Raw genomic sequence first — 22856 nt, forward strand, 5'->3', positions numbered from 1 at the left:
TAGGCCATCCGCCTGCTCAGATACCTTCAGTGGCTCCCCAGTGCTGACCGTGGCTCACCTCCCCCACCCACTTTATGTCCCATCCAAATGCTTCTCCTCTCCAAAGAGAAATGAATAACTCTCTCCAGGCTCTAGTGCTAAGCACCTGAGAAAATGTTTGTTACGGAGCAAAGGCGCTCTGCTGCCTCGCCCGCCTCTCTCTCCCCAGCCAGCTCGCTCACCTCCGTATCTCTACCTTGCTCTGGGGAAGGACAGTGGAGTTAATTCTCCTCTTTTTGGACGGACCCACTCAGAGCACATGGCTAGAAATGAAAGGGTGCTTTCTTGAATTTTATTTTCTGCTTTGTTGTGTTAATTTGACATGCATGTCCCCCAAACAAGGGTGACTATACACTTGGTTGCATGATCTTAGGAGAATGGCCATTAAAAATCTATGCAAGTAGGAAATGCCCCATGACACAAAGAGGACACGCTTGTATGCATTCACATACACACTGTCTCTCCCTTTTTCTTTCTTTGGATCAAGAAAGGAGAGGCCCTTTCATGGACATAGCCAAACTGTGAAGTGTTTGGCCGCTATTCATTCTGACCCGCCAGTGACATTTGCTTCTCCTCAACACTCTCTTCTTTGCTCACACCCAAATCCAAACTGGCTTTGCCAAAGTGTCCAGTGAGTCATTTACATGTTAGTATGAACTAGATTTGCTACCAGGCCACCTCTTCTGGATATAGTGCCTTGTTAGTTGTCTTTCTTAGAGTAAAATGAAAACCTTGTCCGCTAAGGACTTTTAAGCATGGAGGATGCTATTTGGGGAGACAGAATAAACCATTTCAGTATGTCCCAGAAATTGTTTTTTCACTGCCTATAAGTGGGTGACTCTTTATTTCTGCCTTTCTGACCTATAAATCACTTTTTTCCCCCTCATGCTTTCTAATCTTAATGGAAAGTTCAAAGAGAGGGCCCTGCACATGGAGGGAGGGGTGGCCCAGTGCCCATTACTGATGACGGCTATAGCAGCATGGGATATGCCCTCCACTCACTGAGAGCATACATGGGAGCAACTGGGCCCCCAGACACTTGTAAGGGGAGCAGACTCCTACATCACCCACCCACCTACCCCAAGTCAACCCAAAGGATGGGGCTGCAGGGCTGGCTTCCCACCAAGGCAGGTGTCTGTCTATCTCTCTGGGCTCTAGTCCAACAAGCTTCGTACGAAAACTCTGCGGAACACCCGGAACCCCGTCTGGAATGAGACCCTTGTCTATCACGGCATCACAGACGACGACATGCAGAGGAAGACGCTCAGGTACCTGCGCGTGGTTGGGGAGGGGACTGAGGCTGGGGAAATGGAGAAGAGGGGCCAGAGGCCACTCTTGAAAATATATCTGCAAAGTTTCTTTCTTTCTTTTTTACCTCTACAAAAACAACATATGTTTCTGGTAGAGACTTTTGAAAATACAGATAAAACTCTTAACATCATAGTGTCTGGACGTTCAGTTCATATGTGTATTTATGTGTGTGTGTGTGTGTGTGTGTGTATTTACAATGTGTACAAACGTTTCTTATAAAATTAAGTGTTCTAAACACAGATGGTTCTAATAATTAATCAGGCTCTTTTAACACTATATTGATGCCATTTAATATTCTTTATATTCTTCTCCAGTGTTCTGTTAAATTGCATTTTTAATTATGCAGGTAATAAGCAAATACATGTTTCTTGTGAATAAAAACATACAGAGAAGGCAAAGCTCCTTTTAAATGTTAGATCCCAGGGTGCGTAGGTGATTCAGTCAGTTAAGCATCTGCCTTTGGCTCAAGTCACAATCCCAGGATCCTGGGATCAAGCCCCAAGCCCCCAATCAGTGGATCCCTGCTCAATGGGGAGTCTGCTTCTCCCTCTCCTCTGCTCACTCTCTCTCCTGCTCTCTCTCTTTCCCCTGCCTGCTTGCTGCCTCTCTCAAATAAATAAAAGCAGCCTTTTTTTTTAATTAAAAAAAAAAAATGTCAGTCCCCTCCACCAGCCTGGGTCCACTCTCTCCCTCTGTGAATGTGTGCCTATTCCTACTACTGCTTACAACCTAGAAAGTACCATGCTGTATAGATCTGGAACTTGCCTTTTCCCTTAACATTGTATCTTAGAGTTATAGCTGTGGGAAGACATTTAGATCTGCCAAATATTTGACTGCTTCGGTGTGTTACACAGAACGATTTATCACAAATTTTAAAAAATGTTTTATCATTAAATATTACAACCGTACAGAAAAGTGTAAACATAATAAAACAAACATCCATAAACTCAGCACTCAGTCTTTTTTTAAAATTTAATTTAATTTAATTTTTTCAGTGTTTCCAAGATTCACTGTTTATGCACCACACCCAGGGCTCCAAGCAGTCCGTGCCCTCCTCAATACCCACCACCAGGCTCACCCATCCCCCCACCCCCCCTTCCAAAACTCTCAGTTTGTTTCTCAGAGTCCATAGTCTCTCATGGTTCGACTCCCCCTCCGATTTCCCCCAACTCACTTTTCCTTTCCTTCTCCTTACGTCCTCCATGTTACTCCTTATGCTCCACAAGTAAGTGAAACCACATGGTAATTGACTCTCTCAGCTTGACTTATTTCACTCAGCATAATCTCCTCCAGTCCCGCCCATGTTGCTACAAAAGTTGAGTATTCATCCTTTCTGATGGCTGCATAATATTCCATTGTATATACGGACTGCATTTTCTTTATCCATTCGTCTGCTGAAGGGCATCTTGGCTCTTTCCAGTTTGGTGATTATGGCCATGGCTTCTATGAACATTGGGATACAGATGATCCTTCTTTTCACTACATCTGTGTCTTTGGCGTAAATACCCAGTAGCAGCTCTTAGTCTTTAAGAAAATCTTAATATTTTGCTGTATGTTCTTCAGCTTTTAAAACTGATATCATTTTCAAGAAAGAAAGCATTGCAGATGCGGACCAAAGCTCCCGTCATATTCCCCCTGCCCATCCCTTCCTTTTCTTCGTCCCCTACTCAGGGCAAAACGCACACTGAATTGTACGGCCATCATTCCCAAGCATGCTTTAGACGTCAACTACATGATTATGTATCTAGAAACAATGATGGCATTGTCTGGAATGTTTTTAAATTTTTTTAAAGATTTATTTATTAGAGAGAGAGAGAGAGAGTGAGCAGCCAGGAGGGGCAGAGAGAGAGGGAGAATCTCAAGCGGACACCCCACTGAGCTGCAGAGCCCCACATGGGGCTCGATCTGTCCTGGGATCAAGAATCAGACTCTTGGGGTGCCTGCGAAGCCTCTGCCTTCACCTCAGGTCATGATCTCAGGGTCCTGGGATCGAGCCCTGCATGGGGCTCTCTGCTCAGTGTGGAACCTGCTTCCCCTCTCTCTCTGTCTGCCTCTCTGCCTATTTGTGATCTCTCTCTGTTAAGTAAATAAATAAAATCTTAAAAAAAAAAAAAAAAAAAGTCAGACACTTAACCCGACTGAGCCACCGAGGTGCCCCAGGCCTGTTTTAAATTTTACGTAAATGGTATCAGTTTCTTCAGCCACGATCTTGTGGAAGGACATCTAGGTTGTTCCCAGCTTCTCTCTTTTACAAAGTTGCAACGAGCATTCTTTACGCTTCCTTGTGTACATACTAGTGTCTCCTTAGGATAGAAGCCAAAAGGGAGTGTTTGTTGGATCATAGTGGATGTTTTTTTGTGTGTTGTTCTTTTACAAGTCATACAAACTGCTTTTCAAATTGGCTGTTCCACATCCATTCCCACCAGCTACACTATTATTTTAAGAAAGCATTTTTGGGGTGCCTGGGTGGCTCAGTGGGTTAAACCTCTGCCTTCGGCTTGGGTCATGATCTCAGGGTTCTGGGATCGAGCCCCCCATCAGGCTCTCTGCTCAGTGGGAAGCCTGCTTCTCCCTCTCTCTCTCTGCCTGCCTTTCTACCTACTTGTGATCTCTCTCTCTGTGTGTCAAATAAATAAAATCTTTAAAAGAAAGCATTTTTATTGAAGGGTAACAGCCACTTAGGAAAATGCACACATGAAAACTGTACAGATTGATGAGTTTTTACGCAGCACTCTGAGGTCTGGGAACAGAACATTCCCAGACTGCAGACACCCTGTCCCTGGTACTGTCCCTCTAGTGAGGAACTCCCCCCAAGGGTAATCACAACCCTGACACGTAAAGGACAATGAACTCAGTCTGGCTTTGTACTTTACATGAAGGGAATGGTACAGCGTGAATCTTTCCTGTCTTTTCACTTAATATTGTATTTGTGATACTTGCCCAAGTTGTGTGTGTAGTTGTAGATTGTTGATTCTTGTCAATCTTTATTTTTTTAAAGATTTATTCATTTATTTTAGAGAGAGAGAGAGAGAGAGAGAGAGCACACGGTGGGGTGAGGGGGTGAGGGGCAGAGGGTGAGGAAGAGAGAGAATCCCAAGCAGATGCCTGGCTGAGCACAGAGCCTGATGCAGGGCTCAATCCCACGTCCCCGAGATCATGACCTGAGCCAAAGTCAAGAGTCGGAGGCTCAGCCCACTGAGCCACCCAGTGTGCCCAATTTTCCACTCTTTAGTATCCCTTTGTGTGACTGCACTAGTTTCCTTTACCTGTTCTACTATTAATGGACATTTGGTTGGTTTCCCTTTGGGGGCTATTATAGTAGTACTGCTAGGAACAGTCTAGTGACATTGTATTACGCGTGCTTTTCTTCGCAGGAGTGTAATGGGAGACTCCTAGTGTAGGTGTATGCTCAGCTTTTTAGAAACTGACAATTTTCCGTAGGGAATGTACGAGAGTCCCCATTCGTTCACAGCCTCATCAATACATTGTCGCTCCGGCAGTTCTGGTGGGTGTGTAGTGGTGTTGCGTTACAGTCTTGTCTTTCCCTGATGACCAATAACAACACTGTTTTCCATGTTATATTCTTATGGTTGTTTCATGATCTCTCTTAAGTATCCCCCATTATGGAATACATACGTTATTTGAAACAACAGTGATAAACGCCTTTGTAGTTAAGGATTTTTGCACTTCTTATGTCTTTGAGATAAATTCCTAGAACTGGCATTATTGGTTCAGAAATGATGATCCTTGGATGCCTGGGTGGCTCAGTGGGTTAAGCCTCTACTTTCGGCTCAGGTCATGATCTCAGGGTCCTGGGATCGAGTACCACATTGGGCTCTCTGCTCAGCGGGGAGCCTGCTTCCTCTCTCTCTCTGCCTGCCTCTTTGCCTACTTATGATCTCTCTCTGTCAAATAAATGAATAAAATCTTAAAAAAAAAAAAAAAAGATGATCCTTAAGTCTTTGGAGACATGTGGCCCTGCGGAGGGACGAGGTTGGTCACAGCCTCACCAGCCAAGCAGAGACAGCTTGTTTTCCCAGTCCTAACCAGTGTGGGGCCCAGCCATGAGGGTGCCCTGGCTCTCCAGCGCTTTGAACATTATTCAGCAAATTGATGAAGCAAGTCGATGGCCAAGGGGGAAGATACCCTTGGTCCCTACCTCCCGTGCCTCAGGGGGATGCATCCTTCCTCCCCTTTGGTGTCTGTCAGGATGAATTATCATGCCGTGACCGGTCCTTTTCACCTCCCGAGGGACCTTTCCGTGACCTGCCCTTTCTGTGTGTACTTCTTCCTACTCACTGCTATTCGGAGCAGATAACCAGGGACAATATAGTGTTTGAGGATTCACAGAGATCTGGATTCAAATCCTGGTTCTGCCTCTTACCAGGAAAAAATTATTCTACCTCTCTGGCCCCCAGTCTCCACTCTAAAGTGAGAAACTCACAGGTTTGCATGGAGAACACATTAAAGCAAGAGAGGCTGACAACATTCCTGGCCCAACTTTGCAGAAGATTATGTGTAGATGGCCATAAAGCATTCCTTAGCTGCCGGGGAACTATAAATCAAAACCGCAGTGAGATACTATTGCTGAAAGACCAACAAAAATCAAAGTTAGCAAGAAAGAAGAGCAGCCAGAACCAGCATGGCCTGCGTGGGGGTAAAATGGGTGGAAACACTCTGGAAAACTGGAAGTTTCTACTGAAGCTAAACATATGTGTAGGCTGGGACTCAGCATGTCCACCCCTAGGAAGATACACAGTAGAAATACATCCATGTGCATACAAAAGACTCAGACAGGAGTGTTCTCTGGAAGCTTTATTCATCATAGCTTAAAGCTAGAAATTGGCCCAAACCAAATGTCCTTCAGTAGCAGAAGTATTCTGGGATGGCTATACAATGGAATACTATACAGCCATGAAAAGGACACATTACTGTAGACACGGGTGATGCTCACCAATAATGCTGGGCAAAAGAAGCCAAGCATAAAGGAAGACATGCCATCTGGTTTTATGTATATGAGGGCCCCAAACAAGATGATAGGAATCTTGCAGAAGCCAAGAGGGTGGTTTTCATTAAAGGAGGTCAAGACTAGGAGGGAGCATGGAGATCTTCCAGGAGCCAGAATGTTCTAGATCTTGATCTGGGTGGTGGTTCCGTCAGTGTATGCATATACAAAAGTTCAGTGGGCTATAAATTTAAGATGTGGGCACATTACTGCCTGGAAGTTACACTGCAATGAAGAAGAAACGTAAAGTAGCTGACCTAGTGCTCAAGAAGTAGGAGGGGCACCTGGGTGGCTCAGTGGGTTAAAGCCTCTGCCTTTGGCTCAGGGCATGATCCCAGGGTCCTGGGATCGAGCCCCACATCGGGCTCTCTGCTCAGCAGGAGGCTTGCTACACCCACCCCCCACTACCTACCTCTCTGCCTACTTGTGATCTCTCTGTCAAAAAAAAAAAAAAGAAGAAGAAGAAGTAGGAAATTGAAGTATTCCTATGCTCATTACCCATTCCCTGCCAGTTATCAATCATAAATCTTGATACATAGTATTTGCTCAATTGGGGCTCTGTGTTCTCTCCCCACCCCTGACGTCAATCGCAGGATCTCTGTCTGTGATGAGGACAAATTTGGCCATAACGAGTTTATCGGTGAGACCAGATTTTCACTCAAGAAACTGAAGCCCAACCAGAAGAAGAACTTTAATATCTGTCTGGAGCGGGTGATCCCGGTGAGCACCTTTGCCCGAGGGCGTGATGGGAGAGAAGGATTTGGGGGCTGGGGGGCCTTCCTCTGGGCCTGCAAAGGGGGTGATCTGCGGGGTGCCCGACAGTAGAGGTAGGAGGGAGATTTCGGATCAGAGTGTGGGGGTTGGCATCCCAGCTCTGCCTTTTACCAACCCTGTGTTGGCATCAGTTCTGACCTCGGAATCCTCCATGGTGAAACTGGGAAGGGCAGTGTGCTATAGCAGTGTGGCCTGCCTGGGTTCAAAGCCCAGCTCTGCCACTTCTCTGTTCCCTGGCCTTGGTCAAGAGTCTGAACTCTCCTGAGCCTCAGTTTTTCTTGTCTACAAAATGGGCTTTCTAACAGGACCTGCGCCAGAGGAGGATTGCATGAAAGATAGAATCAGGGAAGAACCTAGTGTCTAATAAGCACTCATGAATTAACTGTGTATTATCGTGGAAAATAACGCTGGCTGACCCACTTGCCGGTCATGAGTGCATAAAGCACCGCACAGAGCGACAGGAGACAAGGTCACGTACTGCTTAAGAGCACGGACTCTGGAGCCAGACTCCCTGGGTCTGGATCTCAGGCTCTGCCATGTATTATTTATTTAACCTCTTTTTTTAACCAAATTACTTATTTTATTATTTTATTTATTTATTTTATTTATATTTTACTTTATTTTAACCAAATTACTTAACCTCTCTAGGCCTTACTTTTCTCATCTGCAAAATGGAATCCTGTAGTAAGTACCAGCTTCATAAGGTCCTTTAAGGGTTAGTGTGCAATAGGAGCTATGACCCCTCGGTGTGGCACTCGCCTTTTCGGACAGAACAGGAACCACACTGAGGCTCTCCAGTAGGGCCATACCTCAGAATCAACTGGAGATTTTTATTTTTCTTTTTTAAAGTTTAATGTATTTTAATAACAAACTTACAGGAACAGTACAAGAGACAGACAACATTAAAAACATGTATTTGCAGGCAGGACAACTCAATTAGAAGAGTGTAGTGACGATGCATTCCGTCACTGGGAATGTATGACATTTTGTATGACAAAAATGCCACAAATTCCAATTAGCTGCCATCGATAGGAAATTTCCTTGTTTGAAAAACAAAAACAAACAAACAGAAAAACAAATGCTGGCATTGTCCAGAAAAAATGTAGCCGGTTTAATGATCATGGTTATAACGTTGAACCTGCCGAGAACTGTCCACACGTACTAACTTGCATTCATGCCTTAGGTCCCCACATTTGTTAAAAACTCACACGCAGATGAAGACAGAAACCTTGCCAATACCTGACTTCTGTCCCGTTTTTCTGCTGGCAGTCATTACTTAGGTATCTTTTGACTCCAGGGAAGAAAAAATACTTCACTTTCAGAACTACCAATAACAGGAAGACTTTTTTTTTTTTTTTTTTTTTAAGAATGGAACATTTTCCCTCCTAGTGGAGTCTCAAGGACGTTTCCACGTGTGCTATATCCTCGCAGGATGTCTCTGGCACAGTCGTTACACGTTTGGCATGGAGACCACCCATGCTGGCGTCTTTATAAAGACCCCACAGGGAGGCCTCCCTAGCCTCCTGCAAAGCCCCCAGAGCTGCACTCTGGACACACAGATCAGTTTTGCAGTCCTGAGTACCTGCTCGCCCCAGATGCTGCAAAGGAAGTTTGTGCATCTTTGGATGCTCAGTGCATTTCTGAAAATGTCTGATTTCATAGCACCAGGCCTATAACAATGAGGTTTTTCAGCCCTTCGGTAGAGGGTGCAGTCCAGTGGGCTGTGTGAGCCCTGGCCCTGGAGACCTACTCACTTCCCCTCCTTCCCCATAGTGCTGGGCACTGGAGTTAGCGAGCGAGAGATGGTGGCCCAGTGGCGGCGGCAAACTCAGTTCCCAACTCGAGGTTTTTAAACCAGAGCTTTACAGACTCAGATCTGTGGGGGTCTCCCTGGAGATCCTGACTTAGTGAGGTACAGTGGGACCCAGCCATCTATTTTCAGAGATAATCGAATCAGCCCTTTTACCTATGGGCCCCTTGGGGAGGAGCCCATAGGTTAAAGGGGGAGCGGGCAGCCAAGATCCCACCGCAAATCAGTGGCTGTGCTCTCAGGCACCAGCCAGAGCCTAGCCCTCCTGCAGTCACCAGGGTGCCTGCTCCCCTGGGCAGCGGGCCAGCTTCCCCGTGGGGACGCTATTGCGGGCAGTAGAGGAAATCCTGCGGCATCCTCCTACCAGATGGCCGGCCGGAGGATGGAGGATCTGTGTGCCACACCGTCTTTGTGTAGCACCAGCGAAGGAACAAGACACGACAAGGAAAATTGCAAGGAGCAATTTACACCAAGTGCCAGGCTCCAAATAAATCATTACGCACAATCCAAAGAGTGAGGTGTTTCCTCTGGGTCTTTTCCTGTGACAGCTGCTTCTTCCAGCCCCTTCTTCCATCCCTCATCCAGTGAGTACAGTTGGTCAGGACTGTGGCCAGGCCCCCATCTGGGTTTCCCCCATCTGGGTTTTTAGCTCCGGAGTTTGCCTTTTTTGCTGTGAGGGAATCAACCAGCCCCAGAGGCACGAAGGTGGCAGGACAGGCAGAGGCCTGGAGTAGCCACAGGACCCTCCTGATCTTTTGTTCTTTGCCCTTAACCATCCCTCTTCCAGTTACCCCCATGTGCCCCACCAAAGGCAGGGGCCTCATCAGTGCCCCCCGTCTCCTCTGGATCACAGTTTTCCTTATCCCTAAAGTGAGGAGGTTGGACTCAGCCGGGGGTTTTCACGTAGTGTTCCCCAGAGCGCTAGAATCCCACAAAAGGACTTTAGGAGCCACAGGGGAAGAAGTACCCGGTGGCTCAGACCCCAAGACCCCTGTGCCACTTCTACTGGAGCAGATAAAAGCTTACCTGTTTTGTGTATGGCGGGGGGGGGGGGGTCCTGCCACTTACTGTGATCTTGGGCAAGTGGCTTAACCACTCTAATCCTCAGTGCCCTCCTCTGTAAAATGAGTTAGTAATATACCCTATATCATAGACTGGTGTGCATTCACATGGTCTGTCAAATGGTTAATGTTATGTAAGTTTTGTCTAAAAGGGGAAGATCTGGAGGGCCACAGAAGCTTGGAGGTCCCTGCCCTCATGGGTCTGGATGCTGACGGAAGGGTGAGGGTTTTCTGGTCCTTCTTGTGCAGGGAGATGAGCCTCACAGACTCATGTTATCTTTCCTTTCTATTTCCTTCCTCTAAGATGAAGCGTGCTGGAACCACTGGGTCAGCCCGAGGCATGGCCCTTTATGAGGAGGAGGTGAGCACTAAGGGGGTATCGAAGCCACAGTCGGGGTCCACCATCTCTTTCCTCTCTTGCCTAGCACCTTCTTTCTTTCTCCTAAAACCACTTGCCTGTCAGTTTACCACAAGAGGCGTACCCTTGTGCCCGAGGCATTAGAACACAAGACCCACGAGACCTGGAGCCCCCACCTTGCGTGGGCACCCCACCCCACATTCTCACCCCCAGGACACACCCTCGAGTTCCCCTGTTTGTTGGTGAAGCTCTGCTGGCAGTTCTGCAGGACCAGAGCGATGTCACTCTCCCTCTGTCCATGGGGACGTGGAGGCTGGGGTTGGACCACACCTCTGCACTCTTTGCCCAGGTCCCTCATGCAACCCCAGGGACTCTAACTGTGAGAAGGCTGGTTGACTGTGGCAAATCCGAGCTTGGAGTCAGACTGGAAGCAGGGTCTAGCCCCACTTATGATCACTCAGGGCTCTGTCCATGTCTAAGTCAGAGTAAAGTTTCGACCCTAGTGTGCCTTGGATTTGCACCCATGTTGGTGAGCCCTGGAGACCAGAGGGTGTCTGCTGTCCGTGGTGCTGAGCATACTGGGGAGGGCCAGCTCTTCCTCCTCTCTACAGACTCCTCCCTAACACTAGCCATCCATCCAGTTGCCCGGCCTCCTCCCCTTCCTAGACTCATATACCCTCTTCTACTGCAGCAGGTGGAACGTATTGGTGACATAGAGGAACGTGGCAAGATCCTGGTGTCCCTCATGTACAGCACACAGCAGGGAGGCCTCATCGTGGGCATCATACGCTGCGTGCACCTGGCCGCCATGGACGCCAACGGCTACTCAGATCCATTCGTCAAGCTGTGAGTCACTGGGACTGTGAGTCGACCCCAGAGGGGGTCCTAGATCCTTGCAAAGGGAGAACTAGAGAGCTTCCCCAAGATGACTGAACACTGGGCCCAGAGAAGGAAATAAGCCTGTCCAAGGTCACACCTTGATGGTGCCCAGAACTGGCTAGAGTGTGAGTCTGGCATCTCAGACAGATTGGTGTGTCACTTGCCCATATGAGGTGTTTTGTGGCTCTGTGCCCTCCATTGGGACAAAGGCAGTTGGCAGCATTGCAGTGACCCCATTTGGAGCCCCCTTGAATCAGCAACTTGTCCTTCCAGCAGTCCAGAGCCCCACCACCAAAGAAGCAATCCAGCTTTTTCCAGTGCAAATCTGGAAATGTTTAAAGAAAGGACCTTAGACTTTGAGTTATTCCCAGAAACTCCACCATGGGGAGTCAGAGAGTCATGTTATCTGTTAGTACAGAGCCTCTGGAATGATGCCAAGATGGGGTTCAACAGACCAGGGCTTTGCTAGCGGCAATGCCTGAGGCAGGGAGACGGGAGAGCTGTTAGACCACCATGCGAGTCTGACTCACGTGAGCAGAGAGGAGAGACGGGCCAGGGGAAGCATCGTGGATGCAAGTTCAGCAAGGCCATCAGAGTCCTCAAGGTCCAAAGCAGCCATCAGACAAGGCCCAGGTCTCCTAGAAACAGGAATCCCATAATATTCCTGCCAACTTTAGCCATCAGCCCAGAGTGGGGCCACGGCACAAACATGGCTAGGTTTCCAAGGGCAGCAGCTGAGACCTCGGTCAGCAGTGCTGTAGCTGGAGGTCCGCGCAGCACATCCTCACAACCACCACTGAATCAGACATGGGTTCCACTCCTGTCTCTGCCAGCTGCCCGCTGTGTAACTGTAAGCAAGTTATCCTAACCTTGGATTCTTCCTGGGCACAGTGGAGACAGTAGTGCCACTTATGTCCAGGAATGGGGACAAGGCAAAAGGTTCAAATAAGATCTCATGTAGAAAGCAATTCTAAATGTTCCTGGTATGGTAATATTTGCCCTACTCTCAGTAGACTTCTGCATTGCCTTGTGGCAGCTAAAGGTGTGTTTCTATGGATATGATTGAAAGCTTGGGCTCTGGATCCAGACTGCCTGGGTTTGAACCTTAGAGCCCATAGTCCTCAGTATGCTCTAGCTGTATGACCTTTGGCTAGTGCCTTCACATCTCTGGGCCTCAATGTCCTCATCCGTAAAATGGGAATAGTAACATTGGTCATTAGGTTCTGCCCTCCAAGAAGCACACTCCAGGGCTAAATGAGATGTGCAGGAGATTTATTGGGGGGAAATGCCCGTGAAGAAAAATTGAGAGGGAGCCAGCGGAGGACCTTAGGGAAAGCAGGTGGGGTGGAGGAGGGGGCCGGAAGGATGGTTGGGCAGGAAGAATCTTAGATCGCAGTACAGTTCTGATGAAGTTACAGCCCAGGTGATGGGGAAGGCTTGAGCACAAAATGGCTCATTGCAGGAGCCCTGCATCTCCCGGCAGTGGGCCTGCCTGGTGGCCCTTGCTGGCCCCTGCTGACCCAGGTGCTGGCTGGGAGCCCAGGGCGAGCACTGCCACGGCGAGAACATTGGGGTAAATTCAGAGCCCAGCCACCTTGTCAGTCCATTTTGCCCCCCTGTGGCTGGAGGTCTGAGAGGAGCATTGTCATGGGGTCTGGTACACAGTAGGTGCTCATTAAACATCTGCCATTCTGGTTCTAAATCACTACCCTTCCTGTTCCTCCTCGTGGCAGAGAGCATTTGTTTATGTTCCCTCCAGCCCGGGAGACGTTCCCTCTCCTGGCCTCCCTCTCATAATAGAAGGCAGTGCTCCCTTTAAGGTCACGGCTAAAGAATTAGGCCAGGGTGGACTCTGCTTTGGATTTTCTTCGAATGAGGGTTTAGTGAACAGAAGAACCCATGAGTCGGGGATGAATTTGATTTCTAGGAGTAACTGGGTTTTGTTTCTCATATGGGCCAATAAAGAAAATTAGCTCATGGGCCACTGTCCGGCATCTGTTACATCCCAGCCACCGGCAAGCTGCTTTTCTTAAATAATTCTCCCTCCTACCCCCTTCTTCTATCCGCCCAATCACTGCGGAGGAAGGAACATTGCTGTGGTCACCCAGAAAACGGTTGCCCTGGTGACCATCATGGGAAAGCTAACAAGAGGCCATTAATCAGTCTAAGATTGAATTAAGATTTTTTAAAAGATTTTATTTATTTATTTGACACAGAGAGAGAGAGAGAGAGATCACAAATAGGCAGAGAGACAGGAAGAGAGAGAGGAGGAAGCTCTCTGCTGAGCAGAGAGCCCGCTGCAGGGTTCGATCCCAGGACCCCGAGATCATGACCTGAGCCAAAGGCAGAGGCTTAACCCACTGAGCCACCCAGGCGCCCCTGAATTAAGATTTTTAAAATCAGAATTGCCCTTCATCTTTGCTTAGCACTTCATACTGTTCAGTCCCCGCTTTGTGTCCCTTCTTTAAAATTGTCCTCAAGGGGTGCCTGGGTGGCTCAGTCCATTAAGCATCTCTGCCTTTGGCTCAGGTCATGATCCCAGGATCCTGGGATAGAGCCTCACAGAGGGAATGGGGGTGGGGGGCAGCCTACTCAGCAGGGAGCCTGTTTCTCCCTCTCCCTCTGCTGCTTCCCCTGCCTGTGTGCTCGCGTGCGCTCTCTCTCTCTCTCAAATAAGTAAATAATTAAAAATAAAACAAAATAATAAAATTGTCCTCAAGGGCAGTAGGAGGTATAGGCTTTCAGTTGTGGAATGAATGAGTCACAGGGGTGAAGGCACAGCAGAGGGAATATCATCAGTGGCTTTCCAGTAGTGTTGCGTGGTGACAGATGGTGACTACCCTTGTGGTGGGCACAGCAGAAGTGTAGACGTGTAGACTTGTCAAGTCACTGTGTGTATGCCTGAAACGAATGTAACACTGTCCACTATGCTTCAATAAAAATAAATAAATAAAATAAATTATCCTCAAAAGCAGTTCTGTCAGTGAAGGAAAAAAATGCTTGCCCTCTTTGCAGATTGGGAACCTGAGGCATGCTGAAGCTACACTTAGGTTCAAAGTTGCACAGCTAGTGACAGCTTTTTTTTTTTTTTTGAAGATTTTATTTATTTATTTCATAGAGATCACAAATGGGCAGAGAAAGAAGAGGAAGCAGGCTCCCTGCTGAGCAGAGAGCCCCATGCGGGGCTTAATCCCAGGACCCTGGGATCATGACCTGAGCGGAAGGCAGAGGCTTAACCCACTGAGCCACCCAGACACCCCATAGTGACAGCTTTAATGAGAGTCCAAGTGTCCCAACAATTAGGAGCTTTTGGCCCATCTTACTTATTTGCCCAGAAAATACTGGTTGAGCACCTACTGTGTGCCAGGCATTGTGCTTACACTGGGGAAGAGCTGTCTAGGCAGAGGAAATGGTATGTGCAAAGGCCCTGAGGTGGAAAGGAGAGTGAATGGGGAGTGAGGTGAGGTGAAGAGCGTAGCATAAGAGCAGGCTGGACTAGAGCTTTAAAAGCCCCATCAAGGAATCTGAACTTTACCCTAAGGTCCAAGGGGAGCCACTGAATAGTTTTGAGGAGGACTGATTGTAATCAGATTTGCATCTTCTCCTTTCTGTGTATACAGTCACCGCCTCCCCAGGACTTGGGGGCAGCCTAAGGGGTAATTGTGCCACTCTAGGAACCACCATCCAGGCTTTCAATCTGACCCTTTGGGACTGAGTACTAGCTAAGAGGCGAGCGCTGGGTTGGTTCTGAGCTGTGTGACCTGGGGCACATGTCTCAACTTGTCTGGATGCTCAATTTACTTGCACATGAAATGGGGGGTTGTAGCCTTACCCACAAGGGTTTGTTGAGAATGAACTATCCCGCAGGTCCTAAGTGCCGTGCCTGGCAGCTCTGCTCTAATGCACATCGATGTTGTTAATGTCGACTCATGTCCTGATTTGTGCAGTGATTCTCTGGGCACGGGAGAGGGAGCCTTTGGGGTCAAGAGGCTGATCTTATTCATTAAGCTTCCTTCGCAATAGCATCTCTATCTCCCTCAGCTGGCTGAAACCGGACATGGGAAAGAAGGCCAAACACAAGACTCAAATAAAGAAGAAGACCTTGAACCCTGAGTTTAATGAGGTAAGGGTACCCCACTTTTGTCATGCTCTGGGATATTTCCCGTGTGCGAGGCAGGAACAAGCTCTGTACTAGAATGTCATGATTCACATCAAAACAGTTTTCTGTTGCGGTGCCGGGGCAGCGTAGTCGGTTGAGCATCTAACTCTTGGTTTCAGCTCAGGTCACGATCTCATGGTTTTGGGATCGAGCCCTGCGTCAGCTCCCTGCTCAGTGCGGAGTCTGCTTCAGATTCTTTCTCCCTCTCTGTTGCCCCACCACCCCTCCCCATTCATGTTCTCTCTCTCAAAAATGAATAAATAAAAATAAAATATTTTTTAAAAAAGCTTTCTCTTATACACCCACTTGAATTATTTAAAGGATAGGTAATGAGTTCCTTGTCACCAGAGGGAATCAAACCTAAGACAAAAACCTATAGATTAGGCATGTCATAGGAAGAAGCTGCATTTGGAGACAGACTGAATGAAATCATGTCCAGGGTCTAGTAGTCTGTGGTCCTGAAATTTGAGGAAATAAATAAGGATAGTGATGCCTTTTACCGGTCACCCAGTTGGCACTGTCCCCTCTCTGTCCCTCACTCCCCATGTCCATCCTGGGTAGCAGGCCCTACTAAGACCCCTATCTACGTACTGTGCCTCTTCCGGTTGTCTCACTGTCACTTGTCAGGCATTTCACATCTGGACTATTGCAGTAGACTCCTGACTCACTTCCTTGTGTTTGGCCCATCCTCATATAAGCATGAGCTTTCTGAAGAATGAATCTGAATTTTTCTTCCCCATTGCTTAACCCAACAGTGGCTCCTTAACTTCTTAGTGTGACAGTCAAGCCCTTTCAAAGTCACGTCCCACCCCTTCCCCAGCTCACCCTCCCCGCCTCAAGTCAACCTTATTTCGCGCGGGTCCTTGGTACATCTCTTAGCCTTTGCGCCTGCTGCTCCCTTTTCCTGGGCTTCCATCTCTTTCTCTCTCCCTCTCCGGAAGACTCTTAGTCATCCCTTAAGAGTCAGTGTGTTAAAACCCCTGCAGGGTTCACGTGTTCCTGCATGTCATGCTGTCCCCCTGGATTTCTGTTATTTGTTGGCAAGCGGTCAGATCCTAGGGGTCCAGAACTATCTGTTGAATGTAACGATCTGACGTCAGATCAGAGTCAGCATTGTTTTTTACCCAAATGTTGGAAAGTGGGCCAAGAAAACTACAATACAGTGTGCTTTGTGCTCATTTTGCTTTTGAAATGCATGTGCCCATATCCATGTGCATGGAGAATATTCTTTGTAAACAGAGCTCAGAGCATCACTGGCCAGTAGCTCAGTGCATCCTATCCCCAGGTCCCTCTTTCAGCTGGACCCCTCATGTCCCAACTCTGACTCCTGAATTTTGAGTAAGGAGCCAATGACTGCGGTCCTGTCTACCTGCTCCTGGAGTCTGAACAAGTCATTGAAGAAGAAATCTAAAGAGCCAGTAAGCCTCATTAGCAATAGAGAAGATAAGAAACAAGGCCAGACACCAGATCTCATCACAAACAGGCACAAAAATATTATAAAATGTTGGTACCCGGTGTTGGTGAGCCTGTGGGGAAATGTATGCATCACGGGTAAGAGACCAAACTGGTCCAACTTCCTAAAGGATGTTTGTCAAACTGTTGTCAAAATGTCCAAAATCCTTAACATTTTGTAATTTAAATACCATTTATTTGAGGAACAGGTAATATAGTCACATATCTGAAAATTCCAAAAGTACCAACGGATGTCCAGTCAACAGTCCTCCTCCTTTCCCAGCCTCTATCGCCTACTTCTCTTCTTCTGAACGAGCTCTACCATCCACTTCCAGGATGTATAAACATACTGGACAAACACGCATAGGGCCGGCTTTCTTACTGGCCACAAATGGCATTGTGGTGTACATCGCTGCTCTCTATCTTAGAACCTTACGAACTCAGAGATACGCGTCTCAGAATCTATCCTGAATAAGTTATCACGGATTTGCACAATGACGGAGTTGCAAGTGTGCCTTTCCTCTGATTATTAATGGTAGCGGAAAGTTGGAAACAACGTCAGTACTCTGCTGTTGAGCATTATATTGAGGTTAGGGACAGGGACCTAAGCATTAAAGGAAACCAGAAAGATATTTGCTAACGCGCTAAACTGGTTTTTTACGACGTGTTATAAAACGGGAAAATAAGGCTCTCATAATGCAGCATGTTCATATTATACTTTACATAATATTCAAATGTTTCATGTAATATTCAAATTAATATTCATGTTGACTTGAAAACATACATTAATGTGGTCGCACATGGGAAATGTTGACAGTGGCTATTCTGGGGTAGTTAGATGACAGGCTTTGGGGGTTGGGTTTTATTTGATTTTATTTTAGCTTCCTCATTTGTTTTAACAATGAACATGAATGGAGGTGCCTGGGTGGTTCAGTGGGCTAAAGCCTCTGCCTTTGGTTCAGGTCATGATCCCAGGGTCCTGGGATCGAGCCCCACATCGGGCTCTCTGCTCGGCAGGGAGTCTGCTTCCTCCTCTCTCTCTGCCTGCCTCTCTGCCTACTTGTGATCTCTGTCTGTCAAATAAATTTTTTAAAATCTTAAAAGAAAAAACAAACAATGAACATGAAGGCATTTTACAGTTAGGCAGAAAAATGATGTAGAAAGTCTGGAAACCCAAGCCTCTGTTCTTCATGTCAGTCTCAGGGCCCTCGACTACCCTCAATCTCTAAATGATGGAGAGAGGGAAACCTACTTCTGAAGCGACCAGAAGGGAAGAACTGAATTCACGGCTATTGGCCTTCAAGGAAATCTGACCAGGAGCAGCTCTCTTAGAAAAACCCCACCAGCCAGTCCTGATTTTAGAGAGTTACTGAAATGGGAATCACGGGTTTTGAGAGTCTTTGTTATACAGAGTGTTTGTTGAAAGGGGATTGTCGGTCCTGGGGGTAACAGGAGGGTCCCCTTGCTCCCAGGTGTTTGGTCCCTGAATCCCTAGGGCTCATCCCTTTAGCTTCTCATGCCCAAGGATCAGGACTCCTCCCCCTCACCTGTCTTTCTCTGCTGCATCCAGGAGTTTTTCTATGACATCAAACATAGTGACCTGGCGAAGAAGTCCTTGGACATCTCGGTCTGGGACTATGACATCGGCAAGTCCAACGATTACATCGGTGAGTGCTCCCGACTCCCAGAGACAAGCTCCTCCTCCCCGGAGCGAAGAGCCTTGAGGATCCAGGCTTCTCTCAGAAGGTGCTGGGCTCTCCCTATCTTCTGGCGGCCGTTTCATCCAAACACCACCTCGGGACCCAGGGTACCAATCTGGGTCCAATTTGGGGATGCTTTTATAGGAAAGGGCTTACGAAGCTGGGTGACTGGGTCATGATTGGTTATTTGCTGAACAGGTAACCAAATCACAGAGGAGAGTGGGGTCTGTGGCCCCCAAAAATAGGGTACAAAGGAAGTCCCCTTAATTCGTGAGGCCTGGAGGAAGGTTCTAGTTTTCCCAGCCCCGCTTCCAACGATGAGGAAGATCATTCATGAAAGGTGGAGCAGGGAATGCACTCCAGGCAAGGCACACAGCGTAAGCCAGGGAGTGGGGGCAGGACTGGACAGGGGGGCCGAGCTGACCCTTTGGAAATAGACGAGGGGTACCCAGAAGTAGCGGGAGACAGTTTCAGTGAGTGGGGTGGCGACTTACGGAAGGTCTTAAAAAAATGCGATGGTGAAGCTACCACGTGGTGCTCCCATAGGGAACCATGGCGGGCTCCTGAGTAGCTGGTGTGCGGGCAGAGAAGGCCCGTGGTAACGTCATCACAACAGCCCTCCGTAGAGAAAGACCCCAGGTTGCCGGAGGGGTCACCGCTTGCCGGCCGCTTTCCCCTAGCTAGACATTAGGATCCAGAACGAGAGTCCCATGCGCCCCTCCACGCTGACCACCTGCCTCTGTCTCCCCATCCTGCCCTCCAGGAGGCTGCCAGCTGGGGATCTCGGCCAAGGGAGAACGCTTGAAACACTGGTACGAGTGTCTGAAAAACAAGGACAAGAAGATTGAGCGCTGGCACCAGCTACAGAACGAGAACCACGTGTCGAGCGATTAGGATGGGCCCCCAGGTCCCCAGCTCCATGCCCCACCCCCATGCCAGGTCACCCGCCAGCCTGACCCTGCCGCCCTTCGCACTCTGGCCTCTCTCCTCTCTGCCTCCCCCACCCCCCTCCCTCCCCAAGCCTACCTTTGAGGTGCCCCCTGACCTTGGGCACTGCTGCCAAAGACCTTTCTCCTCCGTCTGCGATGCTGTGCTGCGGGGCCTGACTGCAGCCTCTCTCTGGTCCCTCCAGGAGGGAGAGGAAGGCGGAGAATTGTACAAGGAGGCTGGAATTTAACAACCTTTCTGTCTGGGGAAACTGCAAAGGTTCTTCATCATTTAGGACTGTTTTTAGAACCTCCTGGTCTTGAAAACACACACACACACACACACACACACACACACACACACCCTGCGTTTCCTGGGTCGTGTCTGCGTATACCCTGGAACCAGGCTGCGAGGGCCAGCACTGGGGCAGAGATAGAACCTCCAGGCCTCTGCTGCCCCTCCACGCCACACACCCCGATTGCCAGGAAGACAGACCACCGAGCTTAAACTCCCCGGTGACTAGGAACAGACTCTCCTGGCCCCAAATGCATCCAGACGTGGACACGCAGAACACACAAAGGGGCTTGGTAGCCCCGTCTTTCAGGATGCCTCCTCTGTTTGCTTCCGAGCAGAACCCAACACCCTTTAGTGTCCCCCCCGCCCTCCCCCTCCCCATCCTGCCCTCCTCCCTCCCTAACCCTACATCGCGTCAAACTCTCTCTCCTCCTCACCCTCCTCTCTCCCTGTCCGTCTCTCCCCCCCCCCCGTCTCCTTGTCCTCTTTCTAAGGGGGTTCAATAGCAACAGCAAAAAATACCTTAAGCCAGCCTCGCCCCCTCCCCAGCTTGGCCAGCAAACTCAAACTGGCCCCCCCCCTTGGAGTTCCAGTTAGGCCCGTGTGCTTCTCAACCCCTGCCCGTGTCTCCTGGTGGCAGAACCAGGGGCCCCCCGCCCCCCGCTGGGCGTGCTGCTGGTGCTGTCCCAGGTGCATGGTGGCCTCCCGCCAGCTGTGTAGACGCCCCTTAGTGGGCTTTCCTCGGCCCCTGGGCTCCCCAAGTAGGTGCAAAAGGCAGTTAGAAACCAGAGCTCTGGGTCTGGGTGGGGGCGGGGCTCTCCAAAGCCCCCAGCCTTCCTCCTCCCTCTGCTCTTAGTTAAGTAAACACTCTGCTCTGTCCGGCCCTCGCCCTCTCTGCTTCTCTGAATCCCCAAGCCCTGTCTCTCACTCAGAATCGCCTTGAATGTCTCTGTCCATGATGCTGTCTCAGTCTGTCTGTCTCCTGCACCCTTTCACCAAGTTTGTCGGGAGCATAAGATACCATCGTGAATGTGAGCTTCGGAGAGTGACAGATCCTGATGCCAACGGCCATAGTTCCATCATGAATCATTTGGGCTCCCTTCCCCCCAAATTTAAAAAAAAAATAGTAAAAAAGAAGAAAAGGCGATGAGAATCAATGTTACAAATGTGAGGCGGGGGTCAGGGCGTCTTCCCTGCCCCGTGAGAAAGGCTTGTTTTTTCGCCGGTTTCCTTGGTCTTCCCCATGAAAATCACATCCCTCTGTCTGACAGCCCGTTGTCTAGAGACGTCATCAGATGGACACGCAAACTCTCACTTTCTCCAAACGCACCTTTTAACCTTTCTCAGTCAAGGCCCCCGCCCTCAGCTCCCTGCGCGACTCATCGGAAGACTCTGATTTCTTGCCTTGAATAACCATCTTCCAAACACCAAGCTCTTCGCCTTCCCCAAGATGGCCAATGGCTTCCAGGCTGCCATCTTGCCCCCCAACCCTGGCCCTCTGTCAGTCCCCGTGGCGTCCACTCTCGGCCCACCTCCTTCCCACGGTTCACCCCGAGGAGAAAGCATGCTAGCTGCACTGCTCAAGCCTGACGCTGGTGTTGGCGCTGGAATCAGCATGCAGCAAGCTCACGGTGTCCCCGGACCGGGCACCTGCTGTCCATGATAAGTGTAACCCCTCCCTGCCTAGAATACACACATGCCCTCCAGTGCATGCCGAACCGCCCACTGCCTTTCTTTGTGATGATGTAGCCAAAAATAAAGTAGGAATATCCAGGAAAAGCTGGTGGTCTGGGTTTTTCCTTTCTGGTTTCTGGAAGTGCTTCCTCCTCATCAGGATACTTGATGCTATTTGGAGAGTCAGTGTTTAATGAGCATCTGCTATGTACCAGCCCTTGGGGTTTCGGCCATGGACAAGGCAGATGTGGTCTCTCTGTCCTTGTTGGCTGACTCCATACCCAGGTAGAAGAATGCTTTTTGCTGATGCCCACCCAACAGGGGGCCAGCATCTCTTCTCCCTTCTTCTTCAACCTTGGGGAAAATCCTGCATGGCATGAAATGAGACAATGTCAAGATGCAAAGAGAAAAAAGAGCTGAACAAAGGCCAAGTTCTATTGACTCACTTACTTGACAGAGGAATAACCCAAAGCCCAGGGCAGGGAACGACATGGCCAATGGCTCACGGCAGCAATGCCAGAAAGGAGCTGTTTCACTGGACTCCTGATGCACTGTCCTTAACATCCTGGTTAATAATATCACAGATCATCCATGTCTCCTTATGTTCTTCCATCCTGCAAGGAGCCTTCACAGATGGCCCTCACCAGTCCTGAGGGCTTAGTCCTGGGGGCTAAGGAGCTAACCAACTTCCCAGGGAGTTTCTTAATCTCACCAAGACCTATCCCAAAAGTGTTTAAGCAATTTATCGGGAATGTTGGTTACTTCCCAGAAGGAATCATCAGTTTCATCCACCAGATTGCCAGTTTAGAGACAAGATCTTTTTCTTATCCCCAAAAGGGTGGTTCTCAATCTTAGGGAAGAAATAGGCCTATTAGAGTCGCCTGTAGAGATTTTCTTTTCAAACTACCCATGCTCTCCCTGCCGCCTAACACCCAGACTCTAACTGTACGCTGGGGATGAGATGTATATCTGAATATATTTCCTGGTTGATGCCTTGTGTCTCCCACCTCCCTCATGACTTTGCCAACCACTGTCCTAGTCCATCTGTGTTTCCTATGATTTAGCCAGCTGCCAGCAGGTGGAGAGAGATACCAATTAGGGCTGTGGAGTACCCCCCCCCCAGCCCCAAGGAGTAGCAGGAGGCACTGGTTCCCCTGTGCTCAGGGCAGACATTACTAATCTCTCCCCGCGCTCATAGCAGACATTGCTAATCAAATTGGCATCTTCCCCACAGAGCCTGCCAGCAGCCTCTGAATCCTTCTCAACACAGCATTCTAGGCAACCGCCACCAGTCAGTCATGAACAGATGAAAAGAAAGCTAATATCCATCTCTAAAATGATTGAGCTCCTTCCCCAGGTATGTAGACCTGCCAAAGAAGCCGAGATGAATCTCCATGAGGAAAGTTTTCAAAA

The 22856-nt window shown here is 48.7% G+C and overlaps 1 protein-coding gene across 6 annotated transcripts in view; it reads left to right on the forward strand.

Moving 5' to 3' along the window:
- The window catches only part of RPH3A (rabphilin 3A), a 257663-nt gene extending 236115 nt beyond the window's left edge, over positions 1-21548 (forward strand). For all 6 annotated transcript variants that reach the window (XM_045073643.1, XM_045073642.1, XM_045073644.1 and 3 more), the window contains 7 exons: positions 1198-1307; positions 6949-7075; positions 10305-10361; positions 11050-11204; positions 15279-15360; positions 18419-18515; positions 19312-21548. In XM_045073643.1, coding sequence (XP_044929578.1) covers positions 1198-1307; positions 6949-7075; positions 10305-10361; positions 11050-11204; positions 15279-15360; positions 18419-18515; positions 19312-19442 — 759 coding nt within the window. In that variant the 3' untranslated portion in view covers positions 19443-21548. The remainder of the gene's footprint in view (positions 1-1197; positions 1308-6948; positions 7076-10304; positions 10362-11049; positions 11205-15278; positions 15361-18418; positions 18516-19311) is intronic.
- Positions 21549-22856: the final 1308 nt, after the last annotated feature.

This window comes from Mustela putorius, unplaced genomic scaffold, assembly GCF_011764305.1.
Source record: "Mustela putorius furo isolate JIRA1106 unplaced genomic scaffold, ASM1176430v1.1 tig00537248_pilon_pilon_pilon, whole genome shotgun sequence".
Classification (NCBI taxonomy): domain Eukaryota; kingdom Metazoa; phylum Chordata; class Mammalia; order Carnivora; family Mustelidae; genus Mustela; species Mustela putorius.